Source organism: Oncorhynchus keta, chromosome 2 (assembly GCF_023373465.1).
Source record: "Oncorhynchus keta strain PuntledgeMale-10-30-2019 chromosome 2, Oket_V2, whole genome shotgun sequence".
Lineage (NCBI taxonomy): Eukaryota > Metazoa > Chordata > Actinopteri > Salmoniformes > Salmonidae > Oncorhynchus > Oncorhynchus keta.
Window position 1 is genome coordinate 31,860,026 of NC_068422.1, and position 23,540 is coordinate 31,883,565.

The following is a 23,540-nucleotide window of genomic DNA, read 5'->3' on the forward strand; positions in this document are numbered from 1 at the left end:
CAAATCAAATCAAATTGATTTGTCACATACACATGGTTAGCAGATGTTAATGCGAGTGATAGCGAAATGCTTGTGCTTCTAGTTCCGACAATACAGTAATAACCAACGAGTAATCTAACCTAACAATTCCAAAACTACTACCTTATACACACAAGTGTAGAGGGATAAAGAATATGTACATAAAGATATATGAATGAGTGATGGTACAGAAGGGCATAGGCAAGATGCAGTAGATGGTATCGATTACAGTATATACATATGAGATGAGTAATGTAGGGTATGTAAACAAAGTGGCATAGTTTAAAGTGGCTAGTGATACATGTATTACATAAAGATGCAGTAGATGATATAGAGTACAGTATATGCATATACATATGAGATGAGTAATGTAGGGTATGTAAACATTATATTAAGTAAAACATTTTTAACTTTTATTTAACTAGGCAAGTCAGTTAAGAACAAATTCTTATTTTCAATGATGGCCTAGGAACAGTGGGTTAACTGCCTGTTCAGGGGAAAAACAACAGATTTGTACCTTGTCAGCTCGGGGGTTTGAACTTGCAACCTTCCGGTTACTAGTCCAACGCTCTAACCACTAGGCTACCCTGCCACCCCGACATTGTTTAAAGTGGCTAGTGATACATTTTTTCCATCAATTTCCATCAATTCCCATTATTAAAGTGGCTGGAGTTGAGTCGGTATGTTGGCAGCAGCCACTCAATGTTAGTGGTGGCTGTTTAACAGTCTGATGGCCTTGAGATAGAAAATATTTTTCAGTCTCTCGGTCCCTGCTTTGATGCACCTGTACTGACCTCACCTTCTGGATGATAGCGGGGTGAACAGGCAGTGACTCGGATGGTTGTTGTCCTTGATGATCTTTATGGCCTTCCTGTGACATAGGGTGGTGTAGGTGTCCTGGAGGGCAGGTAGTTTGCCCCCGGTGATGCGTTGTGCAGACCTCACTACCCTCTGGAGAGCCTTATGGTTGTGGGAGGAGCAGTTGCCGTACCAGGCGGTGATACAGCCCGACAGGATGCTCTCGATTGTGCATCTGTAGAAGTTTGTGAGTGCTTTTGGTGACAAGCCAAATTTCTTCAGCCTGTGCCTTCTTCACGACACTGTCTGCGTGGGTGGACCAATTTCAGTTTGTCCGTAATGTGTACGCCGAGGAACTTAAAACTTACTACCCTCTCCACTACTGTCCCATCGATGTGGATAGGGGGGTGCTCCCTCTGCTGTTTCCTGAAGTCCACAATCATCTCCTTTGTTTTGTTGACGTTGAGTGTGAGGTTATTTTCCTGACACCACACTCCGAGGGCCCTCACCTCCTCCCTGTAGGCCGTCTCGTCGTTATGGGTAACCACTGTAGTGTCGTCCACAAACTTGATGATTGAGTTGGAGGCGTGCATTGCCACACAGTCGTGGGTGAACAGGGAGTACAGGAGAGGGTTCAGAACGCACCCTTGTGGGGCCCCTGTGTTGAGGATCAGCGGGGTGGAGATGTTGTTACATACCCTCACCACCTGGGGGCGGCCCATCAGGAAGTCCAGTAGCCAGTTGCACAGGGCGGGGTCGAGACCCAGGGTCTCGAGCTTGATGATGAGTTTGGAGGGTACTATGGTGTTATGCTGAGCTGTAGTCGATGAACAGCATTCTCACATAGGCCCCACAGTTGACAGTGCATGTCAGAGCAGAAACTATACCACGAAGTCCAAGGAACTGTCTGTAGGTCTCCTAGATAGAATTGTGAATATATCTGGGGAAGGGAATAAAACAATTTCGAGAGTGTTTCCAAGAGCATGGTGGTCTCACTGGGAAATTGAAAAATATGTAACTGCCCAGACTTGGCCATCTGACCAAACTGAGCTGGGTTAGGGCAGTGTGCAGTGTGGTTGAGATTGCGTCGTCTGTGGACCTATTTGGGCGGTAAGCAAATTGGAGTGGGTCTAGGGTGTCAGGTAGGGTGGAGGTGATATTTTTTATTTATTTTTTTACCTTTATTTAACCAGGCAAGTCAGTTAAGAACATATTCTTATTTTCAATGACGGCCTGGGAACAGTGGGTTAACTGCCTGTTCAGGGGCAGAACGACAGATTTGTACCTTGTCAGCTCGGGGGTTTGAACTTGCATCCTTCCGGTTACTAGTCCAACGCTCTAACCACTAGGCTATGCTGCCGCCCCAGGGTAGCCTATGGTCTTGACTCGTCTCTCAAAGCACTTCATGATGATGGAAGTGAGTGCTATGGGGCGGTAGTCGTTTAGCTCAGTTATCTGAGCTAAACGTTTTCTGGAGAAAACCAGGCACAGCTCATTACTTGTCTAGCACCATCACTACCATAAAAGCATGGTGGTGGCAGCATCATGTTATGGGGATGCTTTTCAGCCGAAGGGACTGGGAGACTGGTAAGGATAGAGAGAACAATGAATGGAGCCAAATACATGCACATCTTTGAGAACCTGCTTCAGATTGCAAACAACCTTAGACCTGGGGCAAATATTTACGTTCCAACAGGACAATGACCCCAAGCATACAGCCAAAGTAACGCTGGAAAGTCCTTGAGTGGCCCAGCCAAAGCCCAGATTTGAATCGCATTGACAATCTGTGAAAAGACTTGAAGGATTTGTTCACCGCCACTCTCCCACCTAACTTAACAGAGCTTGAGAAAATCTGCAAGGATGAAAATGCCAAATGCAGATGTCCAAAACTGATACAGACAATCCCAAGATGATTCAAATCTGTAGTCACAGCCAAAGGCGCTTCTACAGAGTATTAAGATTTATCAGATATTTCTGAATTTCATTTTCAATACATTTGCACAAATTTCTAAAAACATGTTCTCACTTCGTCATTATGAGGTATTCTTAGTAGATAGGTGGAAAAAAATGTAATCCATTTTGAATCCAGGGTGTAATGCAACAAAATGTGGAATAAGTGAAGGGGTATGAATACCTTCTGAAGGCTCTCTACCCTTCAATTTATCACAATATTGTGTTCTTAACAGAAATCAGTACGCTACATAAGGATATATTTTGTAGGACATTTTGTTGGTTGAGCATGGTTTGCTCATGTGTAGGTGAGGTTTGTTGTGCACGTCTGCTGATATTTCACCTCTGGTTAGACTTTCATTCTTAATCTTGATTCCTGTGTCCTTGGCTGTCCAGTTGTCAAGGCAACCATGCTGTCAGCAGGTTGGTTGTTGTTAGTGAATTGTGTGTTAGATCAGACATATTGGCTCACATTAGCTCATGCTGTTCACATATGGCGCCGGAGGGCAGTGGACATTTAAAAAAATATATATTTAAAAAATACCGAAATATGACATTTACATACATTGCATTACGAAAGTATTCAGACCCCTTGACTTTTTCCATATTTTGTTACGTTACAGCCTTATTCTAAAATTGATTCAATATTTTTTTCCTCATCTATCTACACACCATAACAACAAAGCAAAAACAGGTTTATACATTTTTTTGCAAATTTATAACAAAACAACAACCCAGAAATACCTTATTTACATAAGTATTCAGACCCGTTGCTATGCAATTCGAAATTGAGCTCCTGTTTCCATTGATCATCCTTGAGATGTTTCTACAACTTGATTAGAGTAAGTTGAATTGATTGGACAGGGTTTTCGAAAAGTCACACACCTATCTATATAAGGTCCCACAGTTGACAGTGCATGTCAGAGCAGAAACAAAGCCACGAGGTCGAAGGAATTGCTCTAGACACAGGATTGTGTCTAGACACAGATCTGGGGAAGGGAACCAAAAAATGTCTACAGCATTGAAGGTCCCCAAGAACATAGTGGCTTCCATCATTCTTAAATTGAAGAACTTTCAAACCACCAAGACTCTTCCTAGAGCTGGCTGCCCACCCAAACTGCGAAATCAGGGGAGAAGGGCCTTGGTCAGGGAGGTGACCAAGAACCTGATAGCCACTCCGACAGAGCTCCAGAGTTCCTCTGCGGAGATGGTAGAACCTTCCAGAATGACAGCCATCTCTGCAGCACTCCACCAATCAGGCCTTTTTATGGTAGAGTGGCCAGACGGAAGCCACTCCTCAGTAAAAGGCACATGATAGCCCGCTTGGAGTTTGTCAAAAGGCACCCTAAGGACTCAGATCATGAGAAACAAGATTCTATGTCTGATGAAACCAAGATCGAACTCTTTGGCCTGAATGCCAAGCGTTACGTATGGAGGAAACCTAGCTCCATCCATACGGTAAAGCATGGTGGTAGCAGCATCATGCTGTGGGAATATGTTTCAGCTGCAGGGACTTGGAGACTAGTCAAAATCAAGGGAAAGATTAATGGAGCAATGTGCAGAGAGATCCTTGATGAAAACCTGCTCCAGAGCATTCAGGACCTCAGACTTGGGCGAAGGTTCACATTCCAACAGGACAACGACCCTAAGCACACAGCCAAGACAACGCAGGAGTGGCTTCAGGACAAGTCTCTGAATGTCCTTGAGTGGCCCAGTCAGAACCCAGACTTGAACCCGATCAAACATCTCTGGAGTGACCTGAAAATAGCTGTGCAGCGACACTCCCCATCTAACCTGACAGAGCTTGAGAGGATCTGCAGAGAATAATTGTAGAAACTCTCCATATACAGGTGTGCCAAGCTTGAGGCAAGAAGACTTGAGGCTGTAATCGCTGCCAAAGGTGCTTCAACAAAGTACTGAGGAAAGGGTCTGAATTGTTATGTAAATTAGATATTTTTTAAATATTTTTTTTATACATTTGCTAAAATTTCTAAAAACGATTTTTGCTTTGTTGTTATGCGGTATTGTGTTTAGATTAATGAGGGGGAAAAAACGATTTAATCAATTTTAGAGTAAGACTGTAACGTAACAAAATGTGGAAATAGTCAAGGGGTCTGAATACTTTCCGAATGCACTACAACCATTTACACCCCTTTCTGGGTACGTTTCTCAGAGCTTTCCACATCTGGATTGTGCAATATTTTTCCATTATTCATTTCAAAATTCTTCAAGCTCTGTCGAATTGGTTGTTGATCATTGCTAGACAACCATTTTAAGGGCTTACTGTAGATTTTCAAGTAGAATTAAGTCCAAACTGTAACTCTGCATCTCAGGAACAGTCACTTTCTTCTTGGTTTGCAATTCCAGTGTAGATTTGGCCTTGTGTTTTAGGTTACGGCCCTGCTGAAAGGTAAATTAGTCTCCCAGTGTCTGGTGGAAAGCCGTCTGAAGCAGGTTTTCCTCTAGGATTTTGCCTGTGCTTAGCCACCACAATGGCCAAACATAACACTTTTTATTCAGAACAAAAAGTTAATTGCTTTGCCTCATTTTTTAAAATATCACTTTATTGTGGCTCAGATTTCCTTCCCCTGGGGAATTCCCTGTGCCACTCTGCAGAGGAGAGGAATGTCACATTACTGTTTGTTTGTGTGACGGGAGTCCGTTACTGCAGTCCGGTCCCACTGGGACTGACTCTGTGTCCTTCACTAGCATTTTGTCTATGAATAATGCATTAGTACAATAAATGATCTCATCAATTATATCATTTGTATGCATAATGATTTTACATATGTTCTTTTATGGAGTGAAAACAAGACAAGTTGGTTTCTCTTTAAAATACACATTTTTCTTTCTGGCTCATGTTGTTTATGTAATCTAACCACTGGTAAAGGTATAGTGTACATACTTATCAAAGAATGTATTGAAAACTGCACAGTATTGTATGCATAACATTAAATACCCCTAACACATTCATAATGATTGTAGCTGTCAATAAATCAGAAGGTTCATCCATCAGTCACAGTACAGTGAGTTCCTCTCAGGCTGGCTGGGTTGCCATCACACACTGCATGAATGGAGCATCTTCTGATGCATCTCTTCACGTGCAGTCCCTCTGCTCCTGCTCCTGACCCTGGCAACCCAACAGCCCATTGAAACACATGAGCCAGCATGTCGTAGTCTCTCCATCTCCATCAGCTAGCTTTGCACTTCTGCTCATCCCCATGTGCTATATTAGGGCCAGCTGGGATGTTGACTGTCTGGGAATGCATGCTTCCATACTGTGTGGGAAACCTCCCGAACAGTCAGCTGAGTAGAGTTGAGCTCTCTCTCCCATTCTGTCTTTCTCTCACTCAAATTGCATGAGGGTTTCTCCATTTCTCCCCCTACCTCCATTCCTTTTCTCACAGCTTTTATTTATCCCTTCTTCCTCCTTCTCTACTTCCTCATCCTCTCCTCTGCTGAGCCTCAGCTCCAGGCAGAGCTCCAAGCCCAGATTTACAGCCATGAGCTTCATGCAGAAAGAGGCTTTGAGATGAAAGAGTCTGAGACAGTCAGACGGAGCACACAGAGAGAGAAAGATATTCACAGACTGAGAAAGCGTTGAAAGAGAAAGAGAGAGCAAGACATGAAAATGTGCTTTGCAGTGTGTACTACCATGTCTGCTTTGTAGTGTATACTACCATGTCTGCTTTGTAGTGTGTACTACCATGTCTGCTTTGTAGTGTCAGGTTATTTCTCTTGATAGAAATTGTAATTTTACACCCATTTTTACAATTGGACTATTTTCAATGCCAAGGCTCAGTTTGGTAGGCTACCGCTTGTCCTCTGTACAGTGTCCATGGTCAAGGTCACAGAGGGCTCACCGTGTTGAGCGTAACTGTGCACGGTATTCTCCTCAGTCCATTGGTGGTGTGATGATCCCTGACCCTGTGTGGCTGATGCAACTAACACACTAATGTCTGACGCTCAGGCAGGCCTCAGTAATGATGCCATTAACCTCATGTATTTATAGAACACCGGTGCACCTTTCATAAAGGAGCACAATGACCTGTGGGTACTCTTCGGCAGGACTCTTCTCTCCCTAGAGAGAGAAAGAGAGATAAAGATATAAAAATAGAGGGGTGGCAGAGAGAGAAAGGGGGAAAGAGAGAGGGGAGATAGAGAGATAATGAGGAACATGTGGAGAGAGGGAAGGATAGAGAGAAAGATGGAGAAAGGGAACGAGGGAGGCAGGTTGGTGCCTGGAGCTACCAAGGACCCACTGTGGCGTCTGTAACCTATGAGTTTCAGATTGTACACATAAGGCTGAAAATAGTTATTGACAAAGTATCAAACACTGTGTATACTGACATGATTATTAATGTCAACAATGAGTCAAGCACATGGTTTAACCAGAAACAGGTTATATACATGTTTAATCCAAATGTCTTGCGCTGGTATTTCCTGTTATGTCTCCTCTCCTGTTTCTCCAGCCTTGCCCTTCATCCTGAGAGGTCACTGGTGGCAACAGGTCAGGTGGGGAAGGAGCCCTACATCTGTGTGTGGGACACCTTCAGTGCACAGACCATCTCTATCCTCAAGGACGGACACTCCCATGGGGTGGCTTGCCTGGCTTTCAGCGCAGATGGACAGGTGAGACACACACCACCTCATGCCAGCAAGCATGCACACAAGCAGACGTACACACACACACACACACACACACACACACACACACACACACACACACACACACACACACACACACACACACACACACACACACACACACACACACACACACACACACACACACATAGCCAAGCACGCACCACTTCACACACACACTTCACCTCACACATACAGGCACACATGCACACCTCTCATCCACTTTTTCTCTGAGTGGATGGGTTCCTGTACTATCACCCTGTTACCAAGGCAAATCTGTTTGATGATCTGAGTCTGACTGAAAAACAACAATACTCTGACACACAGCAATGTGAATGCTCCATCATTGAAGGGTCATAATTCATAGATTTCTCCCAATTATATCATATGTAAATGTGCCTTATGTCTCACATAGCCTATAGCCATGGGAATGGTATTGTGGTGATGGGTTGCTGAGAAGTGAAGCCTGCTGGGTAACTGTGCAGGTTGGGGATGATATACGGCTCTGCCATGAATCATGATGGCCCATGTTTACTGGGGGGAATGCTGGGACAGCACCAGTCTCCTATGACCTTTAGCTTGATGTATGGGGCTCCGTGAGAGTCTCCTACAGCAGCAGCAGCCTGTTGACGTCCCCCATACAAGACCAGTAGGCTACACACAGGAAAGATTGAAGGGGAAAGGGAGGGGATGGAGGGAGGGAGGGAAGGAAGGGAAGGAAGGGCAGGAAGGAAGGAAGGAAGGCAGGCAGCTGTTGTCATTGCCTTCATTGTGGTTTTGGAGAGGAGGCTGCGGCTGGTGAAGAATGTGTCTGGGATGGAGAGGGAGGGGGAGAAAGAGGAAGGGTGGGTGAGTAGAGCCATGGCTAATGCTACCAGGGCTAATGCTACCAGGGCTAATGCTACCAGGGCTAATGCAACAAGTCTTATCACTTCCTGCCACTGGCCACCAGTCCACATTACTGCTACATTGTAATGGAGACCAACCAGGGAGGCGCAGTAAACAAGGTTTACCTCAGACCCTTAGTCAATCATAAAGACATTTAGGCCTTTTCATTTTATTAGCTCCATTCTGAAATGCATTAAATGGCTGATTTCTTGGAAACCCCTGTGGGTAGAGCAGGTAAACAACTCTGGGAGATGTCATATAACACAGATGGATGTCTTGTTTGGTTGGGATTTAAATGGGTTTGTGGATGAATGGTTGTGGCAAACCACAAATATGACAAAACATGTCTTCCTGCTGAAAAGAGAATGTATTCTCTATCACTGAAATGCATTGATTAATGGAAACACACATTACCGTTTCATTGTAAAGTCAACAGCACATCAGGTCAACTAACATTTGGCATTCATCTCCTCTCTTTTGTAGTCAGTAGAATGGCCCATACTTATTTTATATTGGAGCATCAAATCTGAAATATCCCTACATTTAGGTCTAATTTATTTTCTATCTAATGTTTCATTGTCACCCCAATATTCACCCGGAGACAGTTGTCCAAATGTTCCTAAAGGCCAAGCTCTTTTGTCTAAGTCATAAAATGGGTAATTAACAATTAACTCGCTGAATGGTAATTGACGCCAGACTAATTGGAAACAATTTGCATTCCATTCCTTTCTACAGCCGGTGTGATAAAATAAAGAAGGCTTTTTGAATAGTGCTGTTTAAGGTCCTACTGTATTATCTGCACATGTCTGCACTGCCTGTGTGCGTCTCTGCAGTTGTCACATGGAACAATTCTGTCATATGTCCCGTCGTAGAGATACATTGATTATGAAAATATGACTATTTGCCTCCGTTTACAGTACATTAATTAAGATGTATTCATCTTCCTCCATTGAATAGAAACAGTCTCTTTCCTTTATTCACAGATTAATTCATGGTTTCCCCCTTTTCTCATTTTCAGCGGCTGGCTTCTGTGGGGCTGGATGCCAAAAATACAGTGTCTGTTTGGGACTGGAAGAAAGGAAAGGTTCTGGCCACTGCGACAGGACATTCAGACAGGGTAAGCTGTTGTGTGTGCTGTGCGCACGTTGGCATTTGAGTGTGTGTGTGCGTTGTGTATTGATTCAGTTGTAGTGAGTACACGTGTGAGTACACAGTGTGTGTGCGACATGGCGTTCTGTGTGAAGGACAGGAAATGCATGTGTGTTAATGGCTTGGCTGTCTTTCAGATCTTCGATATATCTTGGGATCCCTTTCAGCAGAACCGGCTGGTGAGCTGTGGGGTAAAACACATAAAGGTGAGCTTCACAATAACAACACGGTATGCTCTGTGCTGTCCAGTCAGTCCATACATTACCTTTGAGCCAAGTTCAAAAATAACACATGAGAAGCTATCAATGTTGAGATGGGTCACCCTCACTCAGTGCAGCCGGCCATCAGTCTATTCAAGTTATTGAACATGTCATACGTTTATACGGTTGTTGTTAAAAGCTGCCTTTGGAACAAGCTCATAAACAATATGACATGTTGTCAGTGGAGGAGTAAGTCGGGCGCTATCAGATATTCTAGCAGTAGAATGAGAAAGTGGTGTTAGGGGGACTGAGGCATATTGTTTTCAATGGGTACGCGTGAAGAGCAGTTGGAGGACGCCAGTTTCTATTCAGTCAAAAGCAGTAATCTGTTCTGTCATTCCCCTCCGGAAGGGCTGTCTCCTACTGTACACACAAGCACACAAACACACACGCGCACGCGCACAAAAAAACACACAACACTGAACTTACAGAAGAGCCCTCAGTTTACAATAAATATGTAAATACATATGCCTCACACACAGTAGCAATGGACAATCAGTTTTCTTGTTGTTTTGTTTGTATATATATATCAATATATTTATGCATATCCAGTTATGGTACGAAAACTAAATAGTTGAGCCTATTGTGCCTTTTGGCCATAAAACAGCTTTCATGGACAGGGAATCTTCTTAACTGACCGCTGTGAGCTTTATTAGAAATAAGCCCCATGCTATCTACCCTGAGGTGATCAGGCTGGCAAATGAGCAGTCGTGATTTAGAGCAACGGTTCTCCAAACGCACTGTGACAGCAGCTGATCTCTGAGCTCATGTTCTCTCTCTCTCTACCCTCGATCCTTTCCTGTCATCATCCACCTTTCTTTTTTCTTTCCTCCCATTGCCTTTTTTATCCACCTTTCTCTTCACCTCTCTAATTATCTTGCTTCGCCTTTCCTTCCCCTACCTATGCCTACTTGTACATCTCTCCCATTTCCTGTCTCATCTCTCCTTCTCCTTTTACTCGCTTCCCCCTCTCCATGTCTCTAGTTCTGGGCTCTCTGTGGCAATGCGTTGACGCCCAAACGGGGGATATTCGGGAAGACGGGGGATCTACAGACCATTTTGTGTGTGGCATCGGCTAAAGATGATGTCACATACTCTGGGGCGTTGAATGGGGATATCTACGTGTGGAAAGGACTGAACCTTTTACGCACGGTGCAAGCAGCTCATGGAGTGAGTGAAATACGTCACTCTAATTCTCAAGACCCATTGATTGTACACTTCCAGACATCCAAACACCCTCTCCAGCTAAACCCCATCCCTCTCATACCTATAATCTCTTACACCCCTACACTGAAGTAACTCAATCCCCCTTACTCAATTCTCCTTCCCTCCCTCTGCATCCCTACCCTGAAACCTTCTTTTTAAATCTCTAAGGCCTTTAAAAGCATTGAAAATAATGATTTTGCCCCCTTTTTGTGTCTCCAATACGGAAATAGACTTTTGACCCACATTCCTATTGAAATCATATCCCTTTCCAAGTACCGTTTTCTATGCACAGAACCGTTTGATAATCCCCCTGCCTATGACTAAAGTTGACTGCACTGTGTGTAGGCTGGGATCTTCAGCATGTATGCCTGTGAGGAGGGCTTCGCCACGGGGGGACGTGACGGTTGTGTCAGGCTTTGGGATCTGGACTTCAAGCCTATCACCAAGATCGACCTTCGGGAGGCTGAGCAGGGGTATAAAGGTAGGCCTCGGGAACCTGGTTTAACTACCAGCTCTTGGTGATAATATATAATGGTTCTAATTAAACAGCCAATTGCATAAGCTAATGATGCTAAAGTTAGTGCAAGACTTATATCCCCAAGAGACACTTCTGATCATCCCAAACAACGAGGCTTTAAAGTCAATGGCCTCATGAAAAGTTGCAATTTATTTTGGGTATTTCTTTCTGGTATTCACCTCTTTCTTTGCATTCGTGTCAAAATGTGGTTATGCAGTTTGTAACCCCGACTGCATTCAGATGAAATGTGATATGTCCATGTTGGTTGGCTCTACCTGTGATGTATGATCATACAGTAACATATCGCAATATCATTTTGGACGACATTATACTGAACAAAAATATAAACACAACATGTAAAGTGTTTCATGAGTTGAAATGAAAGATCCCAGAAATTTTCCAAACGCACAAATAGTTTATTTCTCTCAAATGTTGTGCACAAATTTGTTTCCATCCCTGATAGTGAGCAGTTCTACTTTGCCAAGATTATCCATCCACCTGATAGGTGTGGCATATCAAGAAGCTGATTAAACAGCATGATCATTAAACATGTGTCACTTGTGCTGGGGACAATAAAAGGCCACTCTAAAATGTGCAGTTTTGTCACACAACACAATGCCACAGATGTCTCAAGTTTTGAGCGAGCGTGCAATTGCATACTGACTGCAGGAATGTCCACTAGAGATGTTGCCAGAAAATTGAATGTTCATTTATTTACCATAAGCTGCCTCCAACGTCGTTTTAGAGAATTTGGCAGTACATCCAACCGGCCTCACAACCGCAAAACCATGTGTAACCATGCCAGCCCAAGACCTCCACATCAGCCATCTTCATCTGCGGGATGGTCTGAGACCAGCCACTCAGAAATCTGATGAAACTGTGGGTTTAAACAACCAAATACTTTCTGCACAAACTATCAGAAACCATCTAAGGGAAGCTCATCTGCATGCCTCATCGTCCTCAGCAGGGTCTTGACCTGAATGCAGTTTGGCATCGTAACTGATGTCAGTGGCAAAAGCACACCTTCAATGGCCACTGGCACGCTGGAGAAGTATGCTCTTCGCGGATGAATCCCGGTTTCAACTGTACCAGGGTGATGGCAGGCAGCGTGTGTGGCGTTGTGTGGGTGAGCGGTTTACTGTTGTCATAGTTCTGGGATTATGGTATGGGCAGGCATAAGCTAAGGACAATGAACACAATTATAGAATCGGAAAAATCGCAATACATATCGTATCGGCAGCTATGTATCGTGATAATATCGTATCGTGAGGTTCCTGGCAATTTCCAGCCCTATTCTGTATTCAATACTTGAATTGATACAGACAGGAGCAGGTGTGAAGGTAGCATGGGGCTAAATGGCTGGTGAGTGTTAGCCCTCTCATCAATTAAACATCACAGTCTAAGCTGTGTGCATTTGCAGGCAGGCCCTTCACAGGCTCGTGGGGGACGTCAGGGGCCACAGCTGATCAAACCATGTCATAGTCTGCATGTTTGTGCTTGTCCCTGGGGTATGATGGGTAATTAGGGTAGCTGGGTGATGGAGAGACAGCGGATAAGAGGCACGTCCTTATGAGGAGATCCATCTAAGCACACAGGGTTGTGTGTGCACTGTGCTGTCTATGGATTTAAGGGTCAGAGTCCACGCTTCTGTGGCAGAGGTGTGTGAATAGGTCGATCCAGACACTGATGTATTTGTACAGGGGGTAAAATACTGTAACCAGGGATAATGTGTAGGTCACTTAAGTCAGTCTGTTTGTGCTGCCTAATAGAGGCCGATGTGTGTTTAGCTCATTGAGAGCTAAACATGATGATTTATTAGCCTGTCCCTATGGATGTATCATTGACATCTGTTGACTGGGAACAGATACAGAGGACAGAGAGAGAGACCGACAGAGAGAGAGACCACTAAGTTCAAATATGCCACTCATCCATTTCCATTCATCCGAGCCAGAGCAGGCCATGTTAGTCCAATCAGACAGAGAAACGAAAGATGGTTATATTCTAGGGGACTGAGAGAGTTTGACTGTGAGGTATGGATAAAACAGAATAGAGAAGTTAAGATCGCAAAAAAAAATCGAAACCTTTGACAGATGACATTTAGTAAACTCTCCTTTTTCATAGCATTTTCATGTGGATTCCTGTTGCTCTATGCCTCCTGCTAAATTGAGGAAACCATCAGTGGCACTCATGTATTATCAATGAGGGTCTTCTCTCTTCCCTTCCTATGCTCCTCTGTTCTCCTCCTCTGTTCTGAGCAGTGGCTGCCTGTCTGTCTGTGGTTAAAGCAGAGAAAAGCTCTGTGTCCCCAGCCAGCCCCAGCGGTGGGGAATACTAATATCTGAAAGCCCCACAGACACCGGGTACACCCTGGGATTAGATAATGGCATTGTTGGGTGTTTGTTGGCCAGTCAAAGTATTGTAACCAGTGGCAATTTTAACATGTCAATGTTGGTGGAGCAAAAACATTTTTTAAAGCCACTACACAACACTACACAACACTACACAACACTAAACAATACACTACTCTCTGTTCATCATATATGCCTAGTCACTTTAACCATATCTACATGTACATACTACCTCAATCAGCCTGACGAACCGGTGTCTGTATGTAGCCTCGCTACTTTTATAGCCTCGCTACTGTATATAGCCTGTCTTTTTACTGTTGTTTTATTTCTTTACTAACCCATTGTTCATCTATCTTTATCTTTATGTACATATTCTTTATCCCTTTAAACTTGTGTGTATAAGGTAGTAGTTTTGGAATTGTTAGGTTAGATTACTCGTTGGTTATTACTGCGTTGTCGGAACTAGAAGCACAAGCATTTCGCTACACTTGCATTAACATCTGCTAACCATGTGTATGTGACAAATATATTTGATTTGATTTGACCTCATACCTTTTTTTCACTATTGGTTAGAGCCTGTAAGTAAGCATTTCGCTGTAAGGTGTATTCGGCGCACGTGACAAATAAACTTTGATTTGATTCATTTCACTATATCGGTGCCCACAACCTGTTAGGGCCTACATAAAGCTGTCCCAACATCTTACCACTGCTACACCTGGCTATCAGCGGAGCCTTGTCTTGTAGTAAAATAGATCATTCGGCCTCATTTACTGCCTTTAAAAAAAACATTGCTGATATATAAAAAACATTGCTGATATATAAAAAACATTGCTGATATATAAAAAACATTGCTGATATATAAAAAACATTGCTGATATGGCTGACTTGCTTAAACAAAATGTGGTTTCTACTGACAATTGAGATGTACAAACTATGGCAGGGAACGACGAGCGGATAAGAGGCAATACGTCATTTCGATTAAGACATTTAATGGGAGTGCGAGGACAGACGTAGTCAAATGCAACAATTTGGTATTTGGTATTTTATTAGGATCCCCATTAGCTGTTGCAAAAGCAGCAGCTACTCTTTCTGGGGTCCATACAAAACATGAAGCATAATACAGAATGAGTAATAGAGAACATCAATAGACAAGAACAGCTCAAGGACAGAACTACATACATTTTTTTTAAAGGCACATGTAGCCTACATATCAATACATACACACACACTATCTAGGTCAAATAGGGGAGAGGCGTTGTGCTGTGAGGTGTTGCTTTATCTGTTTTTGTAAACCAGGTTTGCTGTTAATTTGAGCAATATGAGATGGAAGGAAGTTCCCATGCAATTAAGGCTCTATATAATACTGTACGCTTTCTTGAATTTGTTCTGGATTTGGGGACTGTGAAAAGACCTCTGGTGGCATGTCTGGTGGGATAAGTGTGTGTGTCAGAGCTGTGTATGCAAACAATTTGGGATTTTTGACACATTAATGTTTCTTATAAAAAGAAGAGGTGATGCAGTCTGTCTCTCCTCAACTCTTAGCGAAGAGAGATTGGCATGCATAGTATTTATATGAACCCTCTGATTACAATTAAGAGCAAAACGTGCCGCTCTATTTGATCAGCACTTTTGAAATGTACAGCGACAGAATTCAGAACAACGGCAGTTCTTACATTGTTCTCTCTGTACATCAAGTCAGAACCGTAGGATAAATAAAGGGGGCATATAAGCAGACAATGATGATTACAATATTCAATGATTACATTTCTCTAAAACAGGCTATAGGCTACATGTGCACCACCAAGTCAGAACAGTAGGTGAAATTAAGAGGGGAAAGGGACCAAATTATTAGGGTGAGGCACATGGGCTACTAACAACTTACTACACAATATACACGTAGTATTACTTTCTTAGCTATAGTATACATATCTCCCTGGGATATAACATAATTTATGCAACAGCATGCAAGACATTTTTGGACTCCTTGTTGTGCTGTACTCACTTGAACAGGAAGGTGGCGCGGCTGTCCTTCATGGGGCAAATTTTGTCATCAAACTTTGTCATCAAAGTCTGGCATTCTCTGAATTTATGGAGCTTTCAAGACAACTGGGAACTCAGGAAAAAAACAAGGTTGAATCATGATTCATCATCAGTGATCTTCAGGTCAGAGCTCTAGAAAGAGGCCCGAGTTCCCGACTTGCAATTCCGAGTTGGATGAACGTTCAAAACCTATTTTCAGAGTTCCCAGTTTTCTGGAACTCACTGAAGTCAGAGTTTCCAGTTGTTTTGAGCGTGGCAGAAGTCATGCTGGATTGACAGCATGGCCAATGTTGAATGTTTTTAAGCTTTTTCAGACTTGGGACCACACACCTACTCCACTGAATAGCAGACCAGTGATTGCTTTGTGATGCTTGCAATTAGCAACTGATTCCTTCTAAATTACTCACTGTTGAATTTGCGATTTCCAACTTGTTGTGTAGTGTTTATGTCCAATGGCCAATGAGCACCGATAGATTTCTCTTCATTATTTCTCTTCATATGACAAGGGTTAAAAAGCATTTGCCAGTAGATTGTCTACTTGATTCATGACTTTTGAAAGTATGATGTTGATATGAACAGTCCAATCAAAGCTGCTGTAGATATAACATTATTTGACATCATTTTATCTGTGGCCAATGACCTTGAGACTCATTGGATGGGCACTTCTAATATAACTCTATGGTAGCACCCAAGGTGCTGGAATTTTCGAGCTCTACCCTTAGATTTGCCGGGGACATAGTGTCCCCATGAGTGACAGAACATTGAGCCAATCACGGCGCAACTAGAGAACATTACCCAATCACAGCGCAACTAGAGAACATTACCAACCGCTATGCTCCGTATTTTCCGCTGGCTGCCCCCCTTTATTAACTCTAATATTATTATTTATTTATTTACATTGTTTGCAAAGTGATATGTGACCCATATTAATGTCAAAATAACATGCAAAACAGGCAACCCATCTTTTCCAAACACAAGTCAATCAAATTTCTTTATAATGCCCTTTTTACAGTGCTACACAGAAACCCAGCCTAAAACCCCAAAGCAATGCAAATGTAGAAGCACGGTGGATAGGAAAAACTCCCTAGAAAGGCAAGAACCTAGTAAGAAACCTAGAGAGGAACCAGGCTCTGAGGGGTGGCCATTCCTCTTCTGGCTGTGCCGGGTAGAAAGTATAAGAGTACATGGCCATTTAAGGCCAGATTGTTCTTCAAGATGTTCAAACGTTCATAGATGACCAGCAAGGTCAGTACCTCAGGTGTAAATGTCTGTTGGCTTTTCATTGCCGAGCGTTCAGAGGTCAAGGCAGCAGATGCGGTAAAGAGAGAGAGAGTCAAAGCAGCAGGTCCGGGACACGGAAGCACGTCCGGTGAACAGGTCAGGGTTCCCTAGCCGCAGTCAGAACAGTTGAAACTGGAGCAGCAGCACGACCAGGTGGACTGGGGACAGCCAGGAGTCATCAGGTCAGCTAGTCCTGAGGCATGATCCTAGAGCTCAGGTCCTCCGGGAGGGGAGGGAGAATTAAATTCACACAGGACACCTGATAAGACAGGAGAATTACACCAGATGTAACAGACTGACCGTAGCCCCCCGGCACATAGACTATTGCAGCATAGAAACTGAGACAGAGGTGGGTCGGAGGACACTGTGGCCCCATCCGACGATACCCCCGGACAGGGCAAACCAGGCAGGATATAACCCCACCCACTTTGCCAAAGCACAGCCCCCACACCACTAGAGGGATATCAACAGACCACCAATTTACTACCCTGAGACAAGGCTGAGTATAGATAATTCTGAGTAGATAATTCCATAAAAATGGAGCTCTATAGGAGAAAGCCCTGACTCCAGCTGTTTGCTTAGATATTCTAGGGACAATAAGAAGGCCTGCGTCTTGTGACTGTAGTGTACGTGTCTGTATGTACAGAAGGACCAAATCTGAGAAATTAGTAGAAATGCCAAAAACCTTCGTAACAGTTTGTGGCTCTAGATTAGAACCCAATGATTTTTGTATCCTCTGTATTAAGGGATTTCCTACTTCTGTTCTTGAAAGTTTGAGTCCCAGTGAAGGTTTGATTCCTAACTATGGATCAGTTTTAGTGAGACGAAATCTGAGATAAGAATCCACATTAATTACTTTTTAGAAATGGTTATCCCCCCAGGGTGTCAAAGCTGAAGTGTATTGTGCAGCCAATTAACTCTAGTTCATGTTACTCCGGTTGCCAGGGATTCTGTCCATACACACAGATTATGAGACTGGTTTCGGTTGCGAGGTATTCTGTTAGCCTATACAGATGTAGGATCTTAATTTGATCACTTTTGTAGTGTATTTGAGTTTTTAAAAGGCTTCTAAAATGTGTAATTGCCATTTTGAAATGTCAGACTTGATTTGCCCTAACAAAACATTCATCAACCCCTACAAAAATGTACATGAATTATAATTCACATTTCCTGTTACTACAGGATTATTTTTCTGCTGTAGCAAACTGGCTAAAATTAAGATCCTACATCTCTATATTGGCTGTAGCTGGTTTCTGGTTGCCATGTATTTTTATATATATTTTTCATATTGTGTGATGTTAGTGAGGTGTTGTTTTAGGAAGAGCCTGAGGATTTGTAGCTGTGCTTTTCGTGACTGATTTAAAGACTATTTAGTATTAATGAGGGGCATTGGGTGATGTCTTGCATTGGGTGATGTCTTGTTGATGTCTTGTTGCTTGAAGTGCCTTCACTGTAGCAGCTCAATCTGTTCCTCCCTCTAGAGTTGTCTACTTCATTTCTCTCTCCTGAAATGAAAGTCGACCTGTATTAGTCACACATCACTATGTGAAGAACTTGCCACCTGAAAGTTGTCTGAACGTAATAGTTTCTATCTCTGGATTGAAGTGTAATACACAATGAAATGGATTAGATGCTACCCTTCATCACCTGCTGAAGAACGGGTGTGATTGTATTCAATCCCCTTCTTTGGTTTTACACGACAGAGCATTCATTATTTGCGGTGTCTTTCTCATCCTGGGGCGGCAGGGTAGCCTAGTGGTTAGAGTGTTGGACTAGTAACCGGAAGGTTAAAATCTGTCGTTCTGCCCCTGAACAGGCAGTTAACCCACTGTTCCCAGGCCGTCAATGAAAATAAGAATTTGTTCTTAACTGACTTGCCTGGTTAAATAAAGGTAAAATAAATTTAAAAAAATAAAATTCTCTGTCTCTCTCCATATCTCTTTATTTTTATCCCTCCCCCTCCCTCCTCCCTCTCTTTCCCTCTCAGGGCTGTCTATCCGTAGTGTGTGTTGGAGGGCAGACCGTATCCTGGCGGGGACGCAGGACAGTGAGATCTTTGAGGTGATGGTTCGGGACAGAGACAAGCCTCTGCTCATCATGCAGGGTCACTGTGAGGGAGAGCTCTGGGCTCTGGACGTCCACCCCAAGAAACCGCTTGCTGTGACCGGCAGTGATGACCGATCTGTACGGTCAGTCTTAACTCCAGCAGTAATTTAGCTCATACATCAGCTCCCTCAGAAGCGTCTTTACACTAGCATCTTTATAGACCCTGTAGTTATCATCAGAGCTTTCTTCCCTAATTTATCCTTTCTCAGTTTACCCAGGCCACCATCCCTGTTCATTCTATTTTAATGTACCACTTCATCCAGACTTTTCATCTTAATTACATACACTCAGTGAACCCTGACCAGTAGTACTACTCGTCCTTCTTGGTTCACTGGTTCTCCTCTCCTTCAGACAGCCCTTAGTTTGTCAGACACTGTTCTACACATTTCTAACCGGGACAGTTCTAGCCCAGAGTTCAGCGCTAGCTATAGAAAAGTCACAGTGCCAGCCTGTGCAGGGGACAGACACTTGATAATGAAGCCACACACAACCCCTTTCTACCAGGAGAGACAGAGTTCTCTGTGGGCCTGGTAACACTTATTATCTATTTTAATGGTCCCTAATAAACCATACATGAATCATTATGCCCACATTTATAAACCATCTATTAATCATTATGCCCACATTTATAAACCATCTATTAATCATTATGCCCACATTTATAAACCATCTATTAATCATAAGTAAAGTATTTTTGCAGTCCCTAATCTAAAGTGAGCACTATCTAACCCTAACCCTTAACATAACATAACCTAACCCAACCGTAACCATTATGCAATCTTTTTGTAAATGCTTTATAAATGGTTTATTACGGACTATTAAAATAAAGTGTAACCCTTAATTCAAGCCCTCACCCTGCAGCAGTAACTAGCTCATTAAAACGTCTGTCTTAGTCACTTGGCTGCTACTGATATCTTCTTCACTTAATACTTTCTAGTGGGTGTGGCTCCAGAAGCCATGTTCATAGCTGAAACTGTGCTGATTGGTTATGACTGTGTGTGTGTTTGTGCGTGTGTGTGTGTTTGTGCGTGTGTGTGTGTGTGTGCATGTGTGTGTTTGTGCGTGGCTGCGTGCGTGCATGCCTGCATGTGTGGTGTTCTCAGGTTGTGGAGCCTGGCAGACCATGCCCTGATAGCTCGCTGTAACATGGAGGAGGCAGTCCGCAGTGTGGCCTTCAGCAACGATGGCTCTCAGCTCGCTCTGGGCATGAAGGACGGCTCCTTCACCGTGCTCCGAGTCAGGTACTGCTAAAATGTACCTTCACTACCTACCTTTAGTCCCTAGAGTCAGTTAAACTAACACCCACTCACTCACACACGTGTAGCTCACAGTTACAGAAAACATCCACAAACAAACACTTTTAGGTCCGAGTGTCAGGTACAACAAACTCCCACCTTCCATATCACCACCTCCTTTAGTCCCTAGAGGCAAGTGCAGTACAGCACGCACTGTCTTGCACATTTAGTTCCCTAATACAGGCACCACTTACCACACCTGTAGTCCCTAGACTAATCTTACAAAGGAGTACAACAAGCACTCCTTTCATAATCTGCTTTAGAGCTCAGTGTTCAGTCCAGACTCTCCTATCGGGTATAGGACCATCACCTCCCGCCTTTACTGCTACAAGTTCACGCATCTCCTATTACCCACCTTAAAGGTTACTACAAGCTTCCCTCCGGTGATCTAGTGTGTGGGTGCGCATGGGAGGAGTGGGATTTTTGGAGCAGCGGACACCTTTTGGTAACATAATATCCTCACCAGTCCCACTCCCATTCACAAGGGGGTGATAGGTGATAGCATATTATTTACATATTTAACTTTTTTTTATTTTGTGATAGCAAGGAAAAGTCATCTTCCCTTGCTAGTATTAGCTAGCTGGCAGCCTGGCTAGCAGGCTTTAACCTGTCTAAAAACATAGCAAGCCAGCTACATTTTTAACCTCCCACATCTGCATGTGAAATAATCGGAGTTATAATTTAAAAAAATATATATACACTACCGGTCAAACGTTTGAGAACACCTACTCATTCAAGAGTCTTTCTTAATTGTGTTACTATTTTCTACATTGTAGAATAAATGTGAAGACATAAAAACTATGAAATAACACATATGGAATCATGTAGTAAACAAAAAAGTGTTAAACAAATCTAAATATATTTTATATTTCAGATTCTTCAAAGTTGCCACCCTTTGCCTCGATGACAGCTTTGCACACTCTTGGCGTTCTCCCCAACAGTCTTGAAGGGATTTCCCACATATGTAGAGCACATTTTGGCTGCTTTTCCTTCACTCTGCGCTCCGACTCATCCCAAACTATCTCAATTTGGCTGAGGTTGGAGGATTGTGGAGGCCAGGTCATCTGATGCAGCACTCCACCACGCTCCTTCTTGGTAAAATAGCCCTTACACAGCCTGGAGGTGTGTTGGGTCATTGTCCTGTTTAAAAACAAATGATAGTCCCACTAAGCCCAAACCAGATGGGATGGTGTATCGCTGCAGAATGCTATGGTAGCCATGCTGGTTAAGTCTGCCTTGAAGTAAATCACAGACAATGTCACCAGCAAAGCACCCCCACACCATAATACCTCCTCCATGATTTACGGTGGGAAATACACATGCGGAGATCATCCGATCACCCTCACCGCGTCTCACAAAGACACGGCGGTTGGAACCAAAAATCTCAAATTTGGACTCCAGACCAAAGGACAAATTTCCACCGGTCTAATGTCCATTGCTCGTGTTTCTTGGCCCAAGCAAGTCTCTTATTATTATTGGTGTCCTTTAATAGTGGTTTCTTTGCAGCAATTGGACCATGAAGGCCTGATTCACACAGTCTCCTCTGAACAGTTGATGTTGAGATGTGTCTGTTACTTGAACTCTGTGAAGCATTTATTTAGGCTGCAATTTCTGAGGCTGATAACTCTTAATGAACTTATCCTCTGCAGCAGAAGGTAACTCTTGGTCTTTCAATACTCTGGTCCTCATGGAAACCAGTTTCATCATAGTACTTGATGGTTTTTGCAACTGCACTTGAAGAAACTTCTTGACATTTTCCGTGTTGACTGACCTTCAAGTCTTAAAGTAATGATCGTTTATCTTTGCTTATTTGAGCTGTTCTTGCCATAATATGGACTTGGTCTTTTACGAAATAGTGCTATCATCTGTATACCCCCCTACCTTCATGCTCAAACGCATTAAGAAGGAAAGAAATTCCACAAATTACATTTTAAGAAAGCACACCTGTTAATTTAAATGCATTCCAGGTGACTACCGCATGAAGCTGGTTGAGAGAATGCCAAGAGCATGCAAAGATGACATTAAGGCAAAGGGTGGCTACTTTGAAGAATCTGAAATATAAAATATATTTTGATTTGTTTAACACTTTTTTGGTTACTACATGATTCCATATGTGTTATTTCATAGTTTTGATGTATTCACTATTATTCTACATTGTAGAAACTAGTAAAAATAAAGAAAAACCCTTGAATGAGTAGGTGTTCTAAAACTTTTGACAGGTGGTGTATATTCTTATACTTGCTGGTGTAACCTAAAATAGTATCCCAGTTTGATATGCTGCTGTTGTATTCATTGTGATATCAGCTAAAAATAGAACATCATGTTTTGGTCATGGAGAAAAGGCACATGGCTAGCTAGTTGGCTACAGCAGTTTCTACCATTTCACAATAGCCTGGAATCACTTGTTATTACCCATAAACAAAATACCCTTTTGGGTGGATTTGTGTTGTTTTGGTTTACTGTTTGAACAGTCGCTGAGATGATTTACATTTGGTAATCAATGCAAAATAGGCTACTTTGATGAATAGCCTATATAGCCTATAGATCAGATCAAGGAGCCAAGCAGACTACATTGCCCCCACGGCTGCGGGAAGGAATGATACTGGGCATCTCAATTTTCAGGTTATACACAAGCTTGTTAAGTCCCGGAGCGTATTACAAGGAGCCGCCCATTTTGTGACAAAAAAGTACATTGCAACACTAGCGTGTGTATTTACCTTAAGTGCCTTTTCCCCAGTGGAAGCTCACAGTAGTCAAATGGCCATTTAGGAAAATAATTTAATTTAGGAAATTAAGGAACGTTTTTACTTTGGTTAGTTAGCTTTCATAAGTACTTGCATTTTTTTTTTTACTTTGGTTAGTTAGCTTTCATAAGTACTTTAATACTTACAGCATTATAGCAAAGCTGGCAAAAGTATTTCCAGCATCAAACTCTTCAGATACATCTCGTAAAGAAGGGCCATAAAGTTATGCAACCTAGCATACAGTGCCGCCATGGGCCGAAACCTCTGGTTTTAACAGCCTTCAAATGAGATGC

At 42.9% G+C, this 23,540-nt stretch overlaps 1 protein-coding gene across 4 annotated transcripts in view; it reads left to right on the forward strand.

Moving 5' to 3' along the window:
• The window catches only part of LOC118399362 (echinoderm microtubule-associated protein-like 6), an 88,028-nt gene that overhangs the window by 19,049 nt on the left and 45,439 nt on the right, over window positions 1–23,540 (forward strand). For all 4 annotated transcript variants that reach the window (XM_052475277.1, XM_052475285.1, XM_052475278.1 and 1 more), the window contains exons 2-8: window positions 7,239–7,398; window positions 9,320–9,418; window positions 9,588–9,656; window positions 10,695–10,880; window positions 11,262–11,397; window positions 19,090–19,291; window positions 20,312–20,449. In XM_052475277.1, the coding sequence (XP_052331237.1) occupies window positions 7,239–7,398; window positions 9,320–9,418; window positions 9,588–9,656; window positions 10,695–10,880; window positions 11,262–11,397; window positions 19,090–19,291; window positions 20,312–20,449 (990 nt within the window). The remainder of the gene's footprint in view (window positions 1–7,238; window positions 7,399–9,319; window positions 9,419–9,587; window positions 9,657–10,694; window positions 10,881–11,261; window positions 11,398–19,089; window positions 19,292–20,311; window positions 20,450–23,540) is intronic.